Genomic DNA, 19,409 nt, shown 5'->3' with positions numbered 1-19,409 from the left:
TATTTAAAACTTTTTACAATTAACAAAACTGCAATTAGTGAAAGATACCTTTTTAATTCATATATCAAAAAACATACAATAAGTGAGTTCCTGTCCATATAAAATAATGCATACCCAACAAATACCAAACATATAAATAGTACCCTAATTAACCATGCATGTGGCAACCTAATTCCTATCCAAAAAATAGACCCTGCAGTGGCAGCCTCATTCAAATCCAAAATATACAACATAGCTGCATGCAGTGGCAACCTAGCTAATTCACATCCAAAATATACAACCTGCATACAGTGGCAGCCTAATTCACATCCAAAATATACACCCTGCAGTGGCTGCCTAATTAACATTCAAGATATGTTTGATGCATGTCAAATTTATCAAAAAAAATATAAAGTCTAGATAACCCTAAAGAGGTGTATGATCATCCTCGCCCTCGTAGTCATGAGCACCATCATCTTGTTCAGGCTGTACCTGAGTATGTGGTGGGGGTAGTACTAACCCCGGAATAAGAGTCTGAAGCTGTGGTAGAAGAAATTGAATCTGTTGCATTAAACCCTCCCTTGCAGCCTTCTCTTCTTGAAGCTGAGCTCGCAGCTGCTCCAATTCTTTAGTAGTGGAATTTGATGGGGGAGTAGAAGATGATGGAAGATTGCGAAACCTCCCATAACCCAATCCATGGATTGCCCGTCCTGGTTTAGTACCCATTACATCCATAACAATTTGAGTCCCAACCTGAATAGGAACTGAAATATCTTTTCTAATGTTGTACCCTCAGGATACTCCTTCATGATATCATCAAGTATGGCATTTTGCTTCTCCATCATCTCATCCTAGAAACAAGTAAAAAATTTGGATAACATTAATAATCTGTTAGGCAAAATCAATAAACAAAACTTGGAAAATAACACAATTTGAAACAATTGCAACTTGTGAACATACAAGAAGTCTTTGTAAATTTAAAGGCTTATCAATGAAATGTCTGCCAAGAGAATTTCAACCCACCAACTGACTTCAAAAATAAATGTTTTAATTGTATCATTAATATAATTTGCTAAACGACGGGTAATTAGTAGATTAGCTGTGGATCACTCTCAAGAACTTGAAAGTGAAGAGTGCTGGAGGCAAAAGACTTGATGCCTTTAGAGTTGTATTATTACTATATCTATAGAGCAGTACATGACTTGTATTTAGATACATGATAAACACAATAATTATCTTCAAATAAATAGCTCAGATAAATCACATAGCAGCTGGAAGTTTATCTCTTGTAGTCGAAGGCACAGCTGGAGGTTTATCTCGTGTTGGTGATAATGATGATGATAGCATTCGGTCTTTACACTCATCCCATGCCAATTTATACTGGACCAAAAGCTGAACCTCAGTACTAGGGCTGCCCATTGGTTTGGTATTTACCGAACCGACCGACTACCGACCGAAATTTTTTGGTTTGGTAAATTGATATTAACAAGCCGAAAATCGAAAATCCGAAACCAAAAAATTACCGAAAAATTGGTTTGGTTTTGGTAAAAACCGAAAAAAGTTGGTAAACCGACCGATTACCGAAAGCAACCGAATTGATTATTACCGAAAAAATCGAAATATATACCGAAAAATCCGAAACAATTACCGAAATTTAGTTATATAAATGTTTATATGTAATATTATTACATTAATAATTTAATATGGTTATATATATTTATATGTATTATTATTACATTAATATGCTTAATATATATATAGTATGTAGTTTATAATACCATATAGTTTATATAAATATATAGTTTATAACTTTACTAACTTTATAGATTTATATAGTATATAGTATAAAGTATAAACTACTTATATAATAATGTTTTAATATATAATTTTAGTTATACTTATATCCTATATAATAAAATTACTAATTAGTATATACACTACAAGAAAAAAGGGTTTGGGAGAGGAACGGAATTCGTCGCCCAAAGTAGAGTTTCGTCGCCCAAACGTTTGGGCGACGAAATTGGTTCGTCGAGCAATTGGACGCCCAAGATGCGTCGCCCAAGAGTTTGGGCGACGAATCCATAAATTTCGTCGCCCAAAGACACCAGGGGGCGACGAAATTTTTTTGTCTCCCAACACATAAAATTTGTCGCCCAAAGAATGTTTAGGCGACGGACAAATTTCGTCGCCCAAAGAGGGTTTGGGCGACGAACACCCTTATTCGTCGCCCAAAGCATGTTTGGGCGACGAAATTATCCGTCGCCTAAACAAGATTTGGGAGAGGAATAACTAATTTCCTCGCTGGAACGTTCTTTGGGCGACGGAATTTTTCGTCGCCCAAAGTATGTTTAGGCGACGAAAATTTCTGTCGCCCAAACATGCTTTGGGCGAGGAATAGATTTATTCGTCGCCCAAACATCCTTTGGGCGACGAAAAATTTCGTCGCCCAAACATGTTTTTTTTTAAAAAAAATTATTTTTTTTATTTAAATTTAATATTTAAAAAAAATTCTTTATTCAAAAACTATATAAAACAAAATTCATAAATTTATATATCAAAATATCCATACAAAGTAGTAATTAACCCTAATATATATAGTCAATCTATTCTAAACTAGTAGCATCATCATCATTCATATCTGACGGAGGTTGATGAGAAGATGGTGGCGGGACAAACCCAGGTATCGCCTTGGTCAATGCAGCATACAACGCCTCCTTCTCCGCTCTCTCAGCTCGTAAGTCCTCCTGCAACTTCTTTACTTGAGCGGACAACCCTGCGACGACTGCAGATGGCTGAGACGAAGATGAAGATGAAGACGAGGATCGAACATCACGAATCCGCCCATATCCCATGCCGCGTATTTCCTTACCGGGCCTAACACCCAGTGAGTCTATCATAATACGAAGTCCGACATCGGGATCGGGTACTGGAATCGACTCCAACGGAGTACCCGGAGGGTGCTGCTCGGCCAAGCTCTCCAAATATATTCTCGAGTTGGCCACCATCTCATCCTTCAAAATGTTATATATACAAGTAACCAATTAGAAAAATAAATATAAAAAATTATATGATAAATTTTAAAATATAAAAAACTAACATGTTTTGCCTTGGCCGCATCACAACCGGGATGAACATAGATATCTCCGAAAGTATCTATCTCCGGGAATTGCGACCCACGCTGAAAAAGAAAATAATTTTGTCAAAGACCCAACCAATATTAAAGAATATATATGTATTAAATTAAATAATGACGTACCCGACGTCGCGACTCCACTCGATATGAGATGGGCGTCGGACCACTATGATGGTTAAACGGCTTCCCTTTCCGGTTTCTGGCGTTGGCGACCGACTTCTTCTGTTAAATATTAAGCAAATTATAAATATGTTAGTGTATGTATACAATAATAGAATAACAAAACAATAATCGATTTTTTAAAGTCTTAAAATGATAAAACGTACCAAAAACGACGGACTCATGAAATGATCGCACAAAAAACGCCACTGGTCAGACCGCTCTACCAACTCCATAGGGGGGTTCGCCAATGCCTCAACTGCCGACGAAAATCCCTTGAAATGCACGTGTAGTTCGTGCTTCCACTGCCTGTAGGACTTGATGAGTAAATCTGTCATGTACGTGACAGTGAGAGGATCATCCATCTGAATGTCAAAGTTAACCTGAAAAAAATATTAGATTGTTATGAATGATCAAATTTATCATTTTGAATTAATTATTGAGCTATATACTCACTGAGATGGAGCTGATCACTTTGTGTTGAATCTCTGCCGGCAATTTTTTCCAAGTGGTTGCAACCATGGCACACTCGGCACGAATAATAGCCCCCACATCATGCGAGAACAAACTGTCAACGTTAGGATCTAACGGTCGTCGGCCGTTTTGCACACACATGACTGGAATCCGCGTCCCAGTACTGCGCACGATCCGAGAGGACTTCAACCCACTACATGGTCCCCTCGTCGCAGTAGATGAAGCGGAAGCGGAAGCGGAAGCGGTGACCTGACTAGAGCGGTGAGATCGACGGGCCCTCCGTGGCATAGAGGGGCTCCCAGTACTCGAGGATGGCTGAACTACATCATTGGGAGCTGACTCCATCGCCTTTCACCTTATAACTAAATTATATTTCTCAAACTAATTAATCTACATTTTGTAATTAAACTAAATTTTATATTTAAAAACTAACAAACTAACTAATCCACATCACATGAACCGCTAACCACAACACATAATTGTGCACTCCCAAACTGTCCATGGGTAATTTGGACAATTCAAGAATCATATTGGAGCGCAGTCACGCCCAGCGCCCATCCGCGCGTCCAATAGACTCTCGAACGGGTCTAAGGTGAATTTAAATTTAGTGTACATAGTTATCCACTGATAACTTCGCACGACTAGTTAAATGTACAAAGTTATCGATTGATAACTTCGCACAAGCGCTTCGTGCCACATGACCTCACCCAGTACTCGAGGAGTGCTGGACTACGTCATCGGAAATTTTGCAATTACAACTAAACTAAATGTAACATACAAACTAAACTATAATTAATCTAACAATATACATATAAGCATACAAACAAACTATTAAATTTTAGCATATAAAAACATACAAATTAATTAATCAATTTTGTAATTAATTTTAACATACAAACTAATTCACTCAAAAATTTAATACAATTATATATGAAACATTAAATACTAAATCATACAAAAACTTAACTAAAAGATAGATTAAACACATACCTCACCAAAAATGCAATTATCCTTCACAACAAATGCAACACTATTCTTCCTTCACCAAAAAAAGAAATCATTGTCAAATATAAGCCCAACATCAATCTAAATTCAGATTTCACAACCAAACCACTAAATTAAAAAAACCCACAACATTAACTAATTACCACTAAAATCAGAAATTTCACAACCAATTTATGCAAAATCCACAACAAGTACAAAATCCACAATATTAGAAAACATAAAAAACAGAAAATACCATAAAAAACAGAAAATACCAAAAAAAAAAACAGAAAATACCATAAAATACAAAAAATACAAAAAATACCCAGAAAATATCATAAATTCAAAAAAAAAAAAAAAATACCTGTTTCGGGGGGGTGTTGATCGAGGTGGTTTCGGCTTGGAGAGGGGGGTTTGGGTGAGCTGGTTTCGGCTGGGGGGGGATAGGTTTCGGTGGGGGTGGGTTTTCGGGGGAGGGTGGGTTTCGGGTGGGGGGTGGGTTTCGGCGGGGGTGGGTTTCGGTAGGGGGGGTGGGTTCTCGGGGGGGGTGGGTTGCCGATGGGGGGGGGGAGGGGGTTTTGGGTTTCGGGCAAGGAGGGAGGAGGAGGAGGAGGCGGAGGGAGGAAGAGGAGGGAGGAGGAGGAGGAGGCGGAGGGAGGAAGAGGAGGAGGAGAAGGAGAAGGAGGGAGTGAGAGCTGAGGGCAGGAGGAGGCGGGACTGCGCGCGGCGCTGCGAGGGTGAGGGAGTGAGTGAGGAGAGTGACTGAAGTGAACCAGCGTTGGGTATAAACTTAAAGACTTTGGGCGACGAACATGAATTCGTCGCCCAAAGTAAGTTTAGGCGACGAATTAAGACGTTTGTCGCTCAAAGTCCATTTAGGGGACGAATTTATATTCGTCGCCCATTGATACTTAGGGCGACGAACATAAATTCGTCGCCCAAACTGACTTTGGGCGACAAACGTCTTAATTCGTCGCCTAAACTTACTTTGGGCGACGAATTCATGTTCGTCGCCCAAAGTCGTTGACTTTAGGGCACCGTTTTATCCCGCCATAATTTCAGACTTTGGGCGACGCACTATTCGTCGCCTAAAGCTAAATTTCGTTGCCCAAAGTTGAATTTTTTTATGAACCATGATCGTTCATACATTCAAGCTCCAATACCAAACTTCGAGATCTCCAATTGACCTAATATTTTAGAGGAATGATCTTTGAGTGACAAACTAATAAATGAACGGTTCATATCGTTAAAATCACAATCGACATATAAGGTTCTACATATAAATCAGTGGTTTTTGCATTTGAAGAATAAAATTATATCAACTCTTTCGTTAAAACCTTGTAGCTTCAATAATTGTGAAGACCACAACGTGATTATCACAATCAGAGTCATTCTTCATATATGTTCATACTCAAAGATCAACCCTGGAAAAAATCGGCTCAATCGGAGTTCATCTACCCGTTCGATTATTATTATAAGAATCAAGATCGTTCATACATCCTAAATGCTAAACCTAACTTCTACATCTCCAATTGAGTTAATTTTTTGCATGGATGATCTTTGAGTGAGGCACTAAGGAATGATCGGTTCGGATCGTTAAAAACACAATACAAAAGTGATCTTCTACATACAAATACACTTGAAGAGTATAATTATATTAACTTTTGGGTAGAAATTTTGGTGATTCAACAATTTGTGAAGACTACAATGTGATTTCAACGATCGGAACCGTTCATTCTATTCGTTTATACTGGAAGATCATCCCTGCAAAAAATCGGCTAAATCGGAATTCATCTCATACTTCGATTCGTATTACAAAATTTACAATCGTTCATAAGTTCAACCACCGTTACCTAACTTTTACATCTCCGATTGAACTAATTTTTTGCATGGATGATCCTTAAGTGAGGCACTAAGGAATGATCGGTTCGGATCGTTAAAAACACAATACAAAAGTGATCTTCTACATACAAATACACTTGAAGAGTATAATTATATTAACTTTTGGGTAGAAATTTTGGTGATTCAACAATTTGTGAAGACTACAATGTGATTTCAACGATCGGAACCGTTCATTCTATTCGTTTATACTGGAAGATCATCCCTGCAAAAAATCGGCTAAATCGGAATTCATCTCATACTTCGATTCGTATTACAAAATTTACAATCGTTCATAAGTTCAACCACCGTTACCTAACTTCTACATCTCCGATTGAGCTAATTTTTTGCATGGATGATCCTTAAGTGAGGCACTAAGGAATGATCGGTTCGGATCGTTAAAAACACAATACAAAAGTGATCTTCTACATACAAATACACTTGAAGAGTATAATTATATTAACTTTTGGGTAGAAATTTTGGTGATTCAACAATTTGTGAAGACTACAATGTGATTTCAACGATCGGAACCGTTCATTCTATTCGTTTATACTGGAAGATCATCCCTGCAAAAAATCGGCTAAATCGGAATTCATCTTATACTTCGATTCGTATTAGAAAATTTACAATCGTTCATAAGTTCAACCACCGTTACCTAACTTCTACATCTCCGATTGAGCTAATTTTTTGCATGGATGATCCTTAAGTGGGGAATTAAAAAATGAATGGTTATGATCTTTGGAAATACAATCGTATAGTATGCTATTACATATATAAAATTGTAAACAAAAAAGTATGCTTACTTTGGGCGAGGAACTAAATATTTCGTCGCCCAAAGTTATCTTGGGCGAGGAACCTCACAATTCGTCGCCCAAAGTTACTTTGGGCGACGAAATGTTAGGTTCGTCGCCCAAACCATTATTACAAAACAGGATGACCCTTTGGGCGACGACCAGGTTCGTCGCCCAAACATAGTTTGGGCGACGAACATAATTTCGTCACCCAAAGAGTCTTTGGGCGAGGAATATGTATATTCCTCGCCCAAAATGAGTTTAGGCGACGAAATATTTTGTCACCCAAAGTGAGTTTGGGCGACAAATTTTAGTTTTCCTCGCCCAAAGGCACTTTGGGCGACGAATATGTATATTCCTCGCCCAATGTATTTGTCAATTAATTGTTTGTTGTTAAGGTTTAGGCGACGAACACATTTCGTCGCCCAAAGTAACTTTGGGCGAGGAACGTGTAATTCGTCGCCCAAACCTTCTTTGGGCGACGAACATATTCGTCGCCCAAACCTTTATGACATTGAGCGACAAATTTTCTTGTTCGTCGCCCTAAATTGCTTTGGGCGACGAATATATGTTCGTCGCCCAAAGTTTGGTCGCCCAAATATGTTTTTCTTGTAGTGATAGTTTTAGACTTTAGTTATAACTTATAGTTTTAGACACTTAACCTTATATATTATATTCTCTATAGTCTATACACTTTACCTTATATCATAAACTTAAATATACTAACTTGGCCAAAAAAATACACTAAACTCTATTAAATATCTTATACACTATAATTAAAAGTTAAAAGTTAAAACCCAATTAAGCATACAATTCTAATTTCTAAACACTAAACTCTATACACTAAGTCTATTATTATTTATTAATTACTCTATAATGTTATATATACCTAACATTGTTTATGTATATAATATATCAGGGCCCTTCTAAAAAGGGATCCCTCATTCAGTGTTAAATGAGGGATCACCCTGTGGGGCCCACACGAGTCATTTTGTGTTGATTCGAACTGTCCATTTTTTACATCTCCATTGATAGATAATGTATGCAAAAGTTCAGCCAAATCAGAAATCGTTTACTTGTTAGATTAAGCGGTCAAAGTTTAGGTGTTCATAAAGGAACTTGTTCTTCGTTCATTTGTTTTAAACTTTGACTGCTTAATCAAACTAGTAAACGATTTCCGATTTAGCTAGTTTTTTGCAAGCATGATCAATGGAGTTGTAAAAAATAAACGGTTCGGATTAACACAAAATGACCCTTGTGGGCCCCACAGGGTGATCCCTCATTTAACACTAAATGAGAGATCCCTTATTGGAAGAGCCCTGATAATATATATAATTATATATAAAGTTATAAAGTAATAAATTAGTTAGTACTTAGTAGTTACTATAGTTTAATAGCATATAGTTTATAATACTATAAGACTATAACTTATATAATTTATAGTATATAATATAATATATAGTTTATAATACTATAAGACTATAATTTATATATTTGATAGTATATAGTTTATAATACTATAAGACTATAGTTTATATATTTGATAGTATATACTACATAATTTATAATACTATAATTATATATGTAACATATATAACATATAACAAAGTATTATAGTCTTAGTAGTTATAAACTAGTTAGCAGTTTTTTTTTTTCCATGAAACTAGAGTTAGTAGTTATATAAAGTTATAACTTATAAGCTTAAATTGTTAATACCCTAATCCTAATGTTTTTATTTTATTTTCCCAAACCTCAATCTAAACCCTATTATTTATGTTAATATCTTAATACCTATCATTATTTATGTATGTATAAATTATATAAACTAGTTTTTTTTTTTTTTTTTCCCAAACCCCAACCAAATCCCAATCAAAACCCCATTAAACAAAACAGTAAAATGTGAGATCCCGTATTTTTACAATATTTTATTTTGGGGTTATTCGAAAATTTTGGAGAATTTATTTGAAAAATAAAAAAGTTTTGGATTAATTTTAATTTTTGTTTTAAATTAGGTTTGACCCAAAATTGACTTTTTGTTATATTGGGCTTTTGGTTTCGAACTTAGACTCGTTGGATAGGTCTCGAACTCACGAGTCCGTAGACTCGAACCGTACATTCATCGGAGTTACGGATTGAGAGTTATGGGCGTTTGAAGTGAAGGGCAGTGTTGTAAGTTTGTGACTTAGGGTTTAATGAGTATAAAAGCTTCATTTTCAGACTTTTTCCTCATTTTTCTCTCCCAGCCGTCACCCTCACTCTCTCTTTTTCTCTGTTCTCTCACCGTCTTCTCTCCTCTGTGCCCGGCGCCAGCGCGTCTGGCGAAGGATGCCAGCGAGGCCACCACCCAAAGCCAGCGCCACCGTGGGGGAGGTGCGCCGTCGAGATCCCGAGCCAGAGCAGCACGGTGGAGTCTTCCAGCCGGGAGCCGGCAGATCTGATGGTGGATTCCTCGCCGTTGGATCTCAATCTTGCCCATGGCGTCGTTAGTAGTGGTGGCGGCGGCTTCGGCTCTGCCATGAGGTTCCCGTTCCAACACCACCAGGTTCCGGCTGGAGCCGTCATCGGCAGCGGCGGCGAGTCACGTGCTCTACTTCGATTCGGTGGCCTCTGTGTATTTTGATCCTGGGTTTTGGTGTGCCTCTGTTGTGTGTGGGTTTTGAACTTTTGATGTGCCTCTGTGTGTGGGTATTTCGAAAATACCGAAATATATCGAAATCCAAAGGATCCGAAAAATACCGAAATCCGAAAAAATCGATTCGGAAATCGGCATCAAAACTAGATTACCGAAATTTTTAGTGATCGAATCGGTAAGGTCATTTACCGATTCAATCCGACCGATGGGCAGCCCTACTCAGTACCCAATGCACAACAATGCATCCAATGGATTCCTTGCTAAAGGAATATATTTGAATTGCTCTAAGCAAAAAACTTGTTAGTCACTGAGTTGAGAAGAGCATACTCTTGGTAGTCAATGTAAGGTTAGCTGTTAAGCTACCTCATGGATCCTAACTTTGTTTTTTCCCCTCTTCATTAATAATGACAAGGCTAGGCAGACAACATAAACCAATCTTTAATTATAGAAGTAGCAGAGCATTCAAAATTTCAAACCCCATAATTAGTCCCACTTGATTCGTCAAAGAGGGTAAAATTTCACGCATCATGATGATTAAAACAATAAAGCCCCCAACAACTGAGATAAAGAAACCAAATTCTTAGTATAATGACAGCATAAAGAGGATGCATTTGGATTGAGACAACATAGGCTTTCTTTTTTATTGACCAAGACAAAATACTGGCTTCCTTCAATTTACCAAACAAAAAAGAAAAATATAGGCTTCTTTGTCATGCTTTTACCGTTTTGATTCACATGTCCTTTACTCTTTTAAAAATGCCTAACAGTATAGGCCACTAAGGTCTAGCACTCTACCACTACTCAAATCTTAAATGCCTTTTCTTTTGAAAACTTCTAAAATTTTTCTTTTGAATTGTTCCTGTGTGACCTGCACTTTGGTTCTAGATTCAAGTTCAGATAGCATGCTAATTAGTCAAGTATGATGCTATTGTCATCCCTCACCAATCTTTATTTGCTTGCGAAAATTTGAATGTGATGAAACAGAACCATTAATGGAGACAATAGAAGTGAAAATATATAGCATACAATCTTCATAAGACAGTACACAACCTAGAGAAGATAAGATATTGCAAAAAAGTGTTATGGTTGACTGGAGTGTGAAACAAAACCTGCAGTACATATATAAACCAGTCAATCCAAATCATAAATAAACCCCCTTTGCACCCCTTAATTTATGATCATTAACCTTTTTTAAAAAATTAACAAAACTTAGTTCCTCAAGCTAGGCCCAGATATTATAAGCATAATGGCCATCTTATATATTACAAAAACTGAGAATATTAACAACTGAGAAGATAAGACATTATAAGCATGATGGCCATCTTACATATATTAAAAAACTTACATATTTCTCCTTTGCTAGCTCATTGGTCCATGTTTTACCATCCTTCTTGTGGTGGACCTTCTTGAAGGTGACAACATCCGGAAACTTCTCCCCAGCCTGTAATTAAAACATGATTTTAATTTTACCTTATAAAGAAATCAACATCATTATTCTTATATTACATGAAAATTTACCTCATAAGCCTCCTGAAATATCACATCGAATGGACATGACCCAGCACAATGGTTAATAGGCTTCTTGGTCCGGTTAACCTTGTTGGCCTCAGATCGCTTCTGCAATAATTGAAAAGGTTGGAGCATTACACATAACCAAATGTTTACAAGTTGAATATTATAGCATAAATTTGTATAGTAATATTAATTTGTACAAGTGACTGGAATTAATACCAAAAATACAGGGCTAGAAAAAATATCACACAACTTCTGCCATTGTTCAACATCTCAGTCTGCCATCTCATCAGGAGGTGCTGCCCGTGCATCCTCATCCTTCTCAAAGGAAAGGTAGTATTCATGCAGCTCGTACTTGAACTCATTGTATGCCTTATTCATCACCTTATTAACAAAAACTTAATACATAACAAAAATTAACTCCTAGCAGTACATTATACAAAGAAGCAATTAACTAATACGGAACAAAAAATAAAATGATTTAACTATTACATATTAGCAATTAACTCATAGCATGAAATAGGTAATACATAGTAGCAAAAATAAAACTAATATATATCAGCAACTTAACTCGTAAGAGCATCATATAGTTTAGTAAATACATACTCATCACTTAAAAAAGCATGCATTTTCTAGCAGCCAATCCCAAGGCTCATTATGTTTAGTGATAATGTATTTTAAAAAAAAAAAAATTAAGAGTCCTCTAGAAATCATATTGAGTTTGGATTCAAGTAATGGAAGATGCAAAAGATGTAAAGGAAGCAATTTGGAATATTGAAGGTGCTAGATTTCCCATATATCTTGACACCTAATCTTAAAGCTTTTCTTGTCTAGTGAAAAATTTAAAATTATAAAATCATAAGAAGATGGCTGGATTTATTCATATTGTGTAGAGCTTTTCCCTATGTCTTCTAGTTCCCTTTTTTGTTTTTTGTTGGGGGGGGGGGGGGGGGGGAGGGAGGAAGTTAGACAGGGGACATGTAACTCTCACTAGCTAGAACTAATACTTTCTTTGAAAACAATATTTTCCCTTAATATTTTGAAACACAAGAAATAAGCACATAAAATATTCGTAAAATCCATCTCCTGTACTTTTCTATTACGTTTAAAGTTGCTTCTTAAGGGACTAAAGAAGAGATTTCTAGCCTTAGAAAGTGGCTTCTTTTAAGTTTGTTTTTTTCTTTGTTTTCCTGTGACAACTTGTATGAACAGATAACAATATTTAAAAGGTCAAACAAGCATAATTTATCTTTCCCCTAATATGTCAACAACAATTAAACAGGCAAGAACTTTACCTCTAATATGTCATTCACAAACTGGGTGACTATCGATCTTATGGTTACTATTACTCTAAGAGTGCAAGCTTATTTCTATTACTCATCTCATGACAAAATTAGATGCATATATAAACTGAAAATCAAACAGAACAACAAGCAGAAAATTAAACAAACAAAAAAACTTAAAATATAAACCTAATAAAAATTAATACAATAACAAATTTACAAAATCAAATCCAGAAAAAAAAAATAAAAAAAATAGCAGATTTTTACCTCAAATAAGCCCTTGGAGCAAATCAACCTGCAAGCACAATACATTTAGAAACCAAATGATTAAATTGGAATGAGAAACCCATAATCCATTTAGAAACCATATCATGAAACTGAAATTTGAAAACCAAAACAAACAAGAAAAAGAGAGAGAAAAAGAAGAAAAAAGAAAACCTTTTCTCGCAGGAATAAGGAATGGTTTTCTGAAGTTTGGGTTTTGGATTTGAGTTTGGATTAAAGGGTTTAGGGTTTGGGTTTATAAGGTCCCAGAGTGTGAGAAAGGGGCTTGGGGTTTATAAGATCAGATAGTGGTGGCAATCGAAATGGCAGAACAAATGAAACCCATAGATAGAGTGAGGTGGACTGTGAGAAAGGCGACGGCTGAGCTGGGTTTGTGGCGACGACGACGGAGGCGACGACGGAGGCGAGACTCGTGGGTTGGTGGAGAAGAGGCTGAGTTGGGTGGGTGAGAGCGTTCTGTGTTGATGGTAAACTGAGAGAGACAGAGTAGGGTGTGAGAGACTTAAGAGTGTTCTTTGAATGCTGTGTTAATTTTGTTGAGAGGGCTTTTTTGTTTTTTTTGTTTTTTTTATGTTTCTCTATTTGGGCCGACTAATTTCTGTCGGCCCATTGAAACTTAAGTCTTCACTATGCGGGAAACAAGTGCGCTATTTTTTTTGTCCAAATAATTTCATTGTTTTCTCGACAAAACTAAGTTTTTCGCCAAAACTTGTTTTCCCGACAAACTATTTGTCGCACAAAGTTATTACTTTGTTGGCCTGTTTGGCTTAACTATTCCGTCCTTTTTTACCGACAAAATTATTACTTTATCTTTAGAAATCATTTTGACCGACGAACCTTTTCTTTGTCGGCTAAACTATTGTCGGGAAAAATAAGTTTTCTTGTAGTGAAAGAATTTGGAGTTCACAAGAGAACTGAGAGAAATCTCAAAATTTTCTGATTAAAATGATAATAATCATCATACAAGCAGCCAAAAAAGTTGTTTAAATACTTTCACAAACTTAGATATTCGAAATTCAAAATGGAAATAAAAGTGAAAATAAAGTATAATTTAGCAAACTTATTCAAAAATACTAAATTACTTATTTGAAGCCCTAAACGAAGGAATTTGGCCAAAATAGACCCTCGATCATCGCCTATGGCGATAAATTGGATTTGTCTCGTCGTTCTCTTCGAATCGGTATATCATTGGCCCATTTTTGACAAGCCAAGCTGAAACTTGTTCTTTTTCTTGGTCTTTTGGCGGTCGAGTTGTTGCATGAATTGTTTTGCCATTTGTTCTACATTAGAAAGGCTCCTCATTGAGGATCGGTGTTGTTTGGTATTTTTCTTGTGCCCAAAAAAGTAAGTTCACGAAAAATGGGGTGTTTGGTATTCTATTCAAAAAATGTTTTAAAAAATTTTCCTATTTATTTCAACTCTAAATATAGTATTTTTGAATATTTATATAAGTTTTTATAAATCTCTCTCAATTAGCCAGATTTTTTAGGTAAAACTCTCAATTAGCCAGCTTTTTTGGTGCAACTCTCAAGAGGACTTCGGACTATGAGAAGCAGTCCCAAACGTAACCCAATAACCAAACCCAACAAAAAATTGCTAAACATCAAAAGTGAAAGTGTCATTGCTATCGGTTGGCATGTTTTGCTCTTTTCACGTCTCTAATGAGCATCTCCGGCCAATGGGCTTGATGCTCCAATAGTTTTGAAGTTTGACATTTGCCAAAATATAGGAAACCAACTACACTTTTTATTGAAAATTATGGGAATGCTGTTTTTGATGCTTATTTCCAAAAGATAGGGGCCTTCCAATGACACAATTTTCCATATTTTATGCCTATACCACTTTGTCGCACACTCAAATAATGCATCAACATTGAAGAGCATTTGCCAAATTTCGGTATTTTTTGCCATTTAAATGGTGCATGCAAGGAATGAAATTTCGTTTTTTTGGGTCACCGAAATTTTATCACATACCCAATTATTTTCGGTAATTGTTTCGGCGAAATTTCGGCTGGGTTTGGGGGAAAAGGGGTTGGGAGGGGTCTGGGTTCGGGGGAAAAGGGGCTGGGAAGGGCTGGGTTTGGGGGAAAATGTAACGCCCCGAATCGCAGAAATCCGCCGGAGCAGCCGCGGCCCAAAATCTTCGATCCGCCGCCGTGCAGGGTCGTCGGAGCCAGGGAAGCACATGGGCAGACTCGCCGTGACGAGAGGAAGACAACCCAGGTGATGGGAGGTCGCGTCGTTGCCTGAAAAGTGAGATCGCCGCCGAAGCTCCAAGGATCCGCCTCAGCTGGTTCGCGAGTCGAGGGAGGTTTCTGGGCTGCGCCGCCACCAGGGGGAGGAAGAAGGAAGAACGGCGAAGAGATCTGAGCCGGTCCCGTTGCCAGCCATGGCCGGACGCGCCGCCACGCGCCGGTGGCAGGCGCGGCGAAGGAGAAAGAGAGAGAGAGAGAGAGAGAGAGAGAGAGAGAGAGAGATAGGGATAAAAATCGGGTTTTTGGGTTTTAAAACCCCTTTTGTAAAAATTACAAAATTGCCCTTTACTTCAGTTGTCCGTAACTTTCAAACCATAACTCTGATCGACGCGTGCTACATGTCTATGAACTCGTGAACTCGAGAACTCGAGACCTATCTAATGTGCCCAAAATCTGAATCAAAAGTCCACTAATTTTAAAAGTTAACTTTGGGTCAAGCCTAATTTAAAACAAAAATAATTAAAATTAAATTAAAACCTTTTTAAATTCCAAATAAATTTTCAAAATCCTTAAAATAAATTCTCAAAATATTTAAAATAATTATCTGGAAAATATAGGGTCTCACAGAAAAGGGGCTGGGAAGGGCTAAGTTTGGGGGGAGAGGGGCTGGGTGAGGGGGGGTGTGTCGGGGATGGACTGGGTTGGGGGGAGAGAGGCAGGGGGCTGGTGCTTGGTGGGGAAGAAGAAGAGGGAGAGTCATGGGCAAGGAGGAAAAGGAAGGAAGAAAGAAAGAAGACTGTGAAGAAGAAGAGAAAGAAAGGGAGTCATGGGTAGGACTGTAGGAGGAAGAGGAAGGAAAAAAAAAAAAAAAAGACATGCCAACATACTGTCATGCCTAGGTAAATGAGATAGGATTTGATCTGGGTTACAATTTATTGACAGAAAATGACAAAACAACAAGATCTTATCAACAATTTTAACTAAAATGGAATTCCCACCACTGATGATAAAGCAAATGAATGACCATCATGGCATCATCAACGTATATTGCTTACAAAGTTACAAGTTAACTTTAAAGAAAAGGAAGGAAAGAAACAAAAAAGAAAATAAAAGAAAAGGAAGAAAAGAAAAATAAAAAAGAAAAGGAAGGAAAGAAAGAAAGAAAAAAAAATTAAAAAAGAGAAAAAAACAAAGAAAAAACTTTATGATTGATTGGGATTTGAGGCCTTTGGGCAATTGGAAAGAAAAAAAAATGATTTGGAGTTTCGTATAGTTGTTTTTAAACCCTAAACTCTAATACACTTTTATATAAAAAATAATTAAAAATATCCTAAAGGACCTAAATCATAATATCTTATACCATATGGTCCATATCTTAAAGAATATACAGTATATAGGGTTTAATGCATAGATTATGGAGTATAAAGAGTATTAGAGTATATAGAGTATATATGGTTTAGTATTAGGGTTAGTGTATAGATTATAGAGTATAAAGAATATACTGAATTCATTATTCATTATACTAATTTTGTTTAACAGTATTTGCCTCCAACGCGCATTATATTCATCTTATATCACATGAAACCTATTATATAATTTGGTTTCTTCAATGTTTTTTATTAATATAGTAGATAATATGTTAAATAAACATATAGTTAAGTTTCATTCAAAATTTCCGTATTTTGATAACAATTTCCGTCGTTTTTATCTAATTTTATCGAAATCGAAATTTTAATGGAAATTTCCACGAAAATTTCCGTCGAAATTTCCATTGAAAATTTTCTCGAAACCGAAATTTTACTCCTTGGGTGCATGTCAAAATATGACATTGGCAAACATATGCTAAAGGCCCTGAATACATGAAGGCATTGGAGATACTCTAATGCACTGAAAATTGTTGTACCAAAAATGGAACATGCCAAATGAGGCATAATTTAACATGGACATTTGGTGTCAAATTCTTGAGACCCACAATCTTAACGTTCAGAAAAGCAAAAACTAATGGGATCCACGAGTTGGTATAACATATTAATGCTATTTCTTTGTGCCAATATCATATTTTGGCACATTCGATCAAATGATGCACCACCATTAGATATATTTTAGGGTATTTTTGACATTGAGGTGTGCTGGAAGCCTAAAAGATAGGGTTTAGCACACAAAAAGAACATTTTTGCATTGCCATTTAATGTATAGCAAATTCATATCCCATTGAAACCTGCAATGCCTGGCAGAAAGGTTAAGCATCAGTTCCCAAACACAAGGGCACAGGAACCAAATCTCTGATAGTCTGATACCTTAGAAACCATACACTGTGGCACACCAGCCCAAATTGTGTTCAGTGTTCTCATGAAAACACACACCACCCAGCTATGCCTATGCTCCTACTCCCCCACCCACCACTTTACTGTACAAACACCATTAACACTGTAGCTGAAAAGCTAGCAAGATTAGTCTTTATAAAATCAGCAAAATAGAGAAAGCTAGCTAATTATAAGCTTCTAACAAATTAGAGGGGCTCTAGTTAAAGTCAACTAGTCAAGGCATAAAATTTTAAAATCAGAAAGAAATATTGCTAAACTTAAACACCATTACTGTTGGTGGTGGTGGTGCCCGTAATACCATCATTGTTTTCTGCATTGATTTGTGTGTACTTTTTGGAGGAACCCATGCAAAGCTCAACTTGGTATTTGAGGGCATTGAGCTCCAGCTTCCGAAGTGCAGCTTTACCAAGATCAATGCCACAAACGTCAGAGAGCCTAACCAAGTAGAGTAAGACGTCTGAGAGCTCTTCCCCCAGGTGTTGCTTCTCTTCATCTTTCCAATCAGGCAGTCCTCTTGGAACCTCACCTTTCCACTGAAATATCTCAGAAAGCTCTCCCACTTCTCCCACCTGAAACATACAAACATACACCAAATTGGCATAAAGGAAAATAGCCTAAACAGGGCAGGCTCACCAAGGCCCCTCAATTATTATGTCTAAAGTGGGGTCTATCCTATTCATGCTTTCACCATGCATATTGGGGTCTTAATATACTGAAATATCTCAGACAGCTATAGTACATTTTTTTCCTATATTTACTATAACCTTTTGGTCTAACATATGCTATTTGGGGTCTTCTCCTGGTTGAGTACTTCACACACTGCCTACAGTGATGGAAGCAAATATGAGAAAAAAAAAACAAAAGTTTGATTTGACCAAAAAAAAAAAAAAGTTTGATTTGACAAAAAAAAAACAAACAACAGTTCGATAAGGAAGGAAAACAACAGTTTGATAAGAAAGGCAAACAACAGTAAAAATCAAACTATGAAAATGTCTAGAACTTCTTTACCACCTTTTTTTCTTGGCCTAATGAAGCCATTTGATTACTTGTACAGTCATACTTCTTGTTCTTTTTTTTTTTTTTTTCTTTTTCTTTTTGCATTTACAATTTAATTGAAGGGGACCAAACATCTGAGAAATAACTCAACAGCCAAAACCCAGAATTAGGAATTCAAGCATAAGATTGAAAGTTGTAAACAAAGCCATTTGCTTTCCCATAGTATTTACTTTTTTAGAGTTGGTGGATGGCAATCAGATCTTGATGCTTCATTTTTTTCATTATATAGCCAAACTCTGGTAAACATGAATGTGTGCTTCATTCGACAAGAAAAAAACAAATGTGCGTATGTGTGTGTGTGTGTGTGAGCGAGAGAGAGAGAGCTCATGTTTCTAGTCCCTAATCTAGTGGTAAGAATTAAACCACAAAATACAAACTTGATATGATTCTCAGACAAAAAATTAATAATAAATAAACAAATAAAGAAGACTAGATAATGGGTATGTGGCATAACAATCACAGAGGGAGAAACAATGGTTCTAAACAGGTTCTGACATCTTAACACTAAGATTTCACATATGGGTATTTGAAAAATATATACATTAGGGTTTTAAAAAAATGGTGTTACCAGAGCCAAAAGTAGATTTCTAGGGCTATGAAACTGATCCCAATCTCTCTCCTTTGCAAAGTCAGCCATTTTCTTCTTCAGGTCTTGTAGGGTCACACCTTCTCGCTCTGCAACCCCAGCCATTTTCTTCTTCTTTAGCTTTTTTCCAAACCCAAAC

General features: G+C 36.7%; 2 protein-coding genes and 1 long non-coding RNA gene across 5 annotated transcripts; all 3 read right to left on the bottom strand.

Annotated features, from left to right (window-relative positions):
• Nucleotides 1-122: 122 nt before the first annotated feature.
• LOC147292656 (uncharacterized) lies at nucleotides 123-13,601 on the bottom strand. Of its 3 annotated transcripts, XR_015120686.1 has the most exons (7): nucleotides 13,264-13,601; nucleotides 13,093-13,120; nucleotides 11,762-11,940; nucleotides 11,549-11,647; nucleotides 11,376-11,471; nucleotides 11,081-11,139; nucleotides 123-830 (listed from the first exon to the last, which is right to left on the bottom strand). It is a non-coding gene; the product is annotated as an uncharacterized LOC147292656 (long non-coding RNA). The 3 variants fall into 3 exon arrangements; XR_015120684.1 differs by lacking the exon at nucleotides 11,081-11,139; XR_015120685.1 differs by lacking the exon at nucleotides 123-830 and having other exon boundaries at nucleotides 10,983-11,139.
• On the bottom strand, nucleotides 1,240-3,636 carry LOC147292657 (uncharacterized). The gene is made up of 5 exons (XM_086234478.1): nucleotides 3,439-3,636; nucleotides 3,236-3,334; nucleotides 3,077-3,157; nucleotides 2,849-2,990; nucleotides 1,240-1,331 (listed from the first exon to the last, which is right to left on the bottom strand). Exons 1-5 carry the CDS (start codon nucleotides 3,634-3,636, stop codon nucleotides 1,240-1,242), a joined length of 612 nt encoding a protein of 203 aa, XP_086090604.1.
• Nucleotides 13,602-17,660: 4,059 nt separating the features above from the next.
• LOC147292655 (uncharacterized) lies at nucleotides 17,661-19,409 on the bottom strand. The gene is made up of 2 exons (XM_086233695.1): nucleotides 19,253-19,409; nucleotides 17,661-18,197 (listed from the first exon to the last, which is right to left on the bottom strand). Exons 1-2 carry the CDS (start codon nucleotides 19,373-19,375, stop codon nucleotides 17,886-17,888), a joined length of 435 nt encoding a protein of 144 aa, XP_086089821.1. The 5' UTR covers nucleotides 19,376-19,409; the 3' UTR covers nucleotides 17,661-17,885.

The sequence above is a fragment of the Dryas octopetala genome, chromosome 2 (genome assembly GCF_963921425.1).
Source record: "Dryas octopetala chromosome 2, drDryOcto1.1, whole genome shotgun sequence".
NCBI lineage: Eukaryota > Viridiplantae > Streptophyta > Magnoliopsida > Rosales > Rosaceae > Dryas > Dryas octopetala.
The sequence above is the reverse complement of the archived record's forward strand: the minus strand, read 5'-3'. Positions and strand labels throughout refer to the sequence as shown.

Excerpts from the sequence above, each read along its gene's own strand:
- LOC147292657 (XM_086234478.1), bottom strand. The coding sequence starts at position 3,636 with ATGGATGATCCTCTCACTGTCACGTACATGACAGATTTACTCATCAAG. Across the intron at positions 3,335-3,438 it reads TCATGAGTCCGTCGTTTTTG|AAGAAGTCGGTCGCCAACGC; the intron begins GTACGTTTTATC and ends AATATTTAACAG. Across the intron at positions 1,332-2,848 it reads CTCACTGGGTGTTAGGCCCG|ACCGAATGCTATCATCATCA; the intron begins GTAAGGAAATAC and ends ATGAGTGTAAAG.
- LOC147292655 (XM_086233695.1), bottom strand. The coding sequence starts at position 19,375 with ATGGCTGGGGTTGCAGAGCGAGAAGGTGTGACCCTACAAGACCTGAAG. Across the intron at positions 18,198-19,252 it reads GAAATCTACTTTTGGCTCTG|GTGGGAGAAGTGGGAGAGCT; the intron begins GTAACACCATTT and ends TGTATGTTTCAG.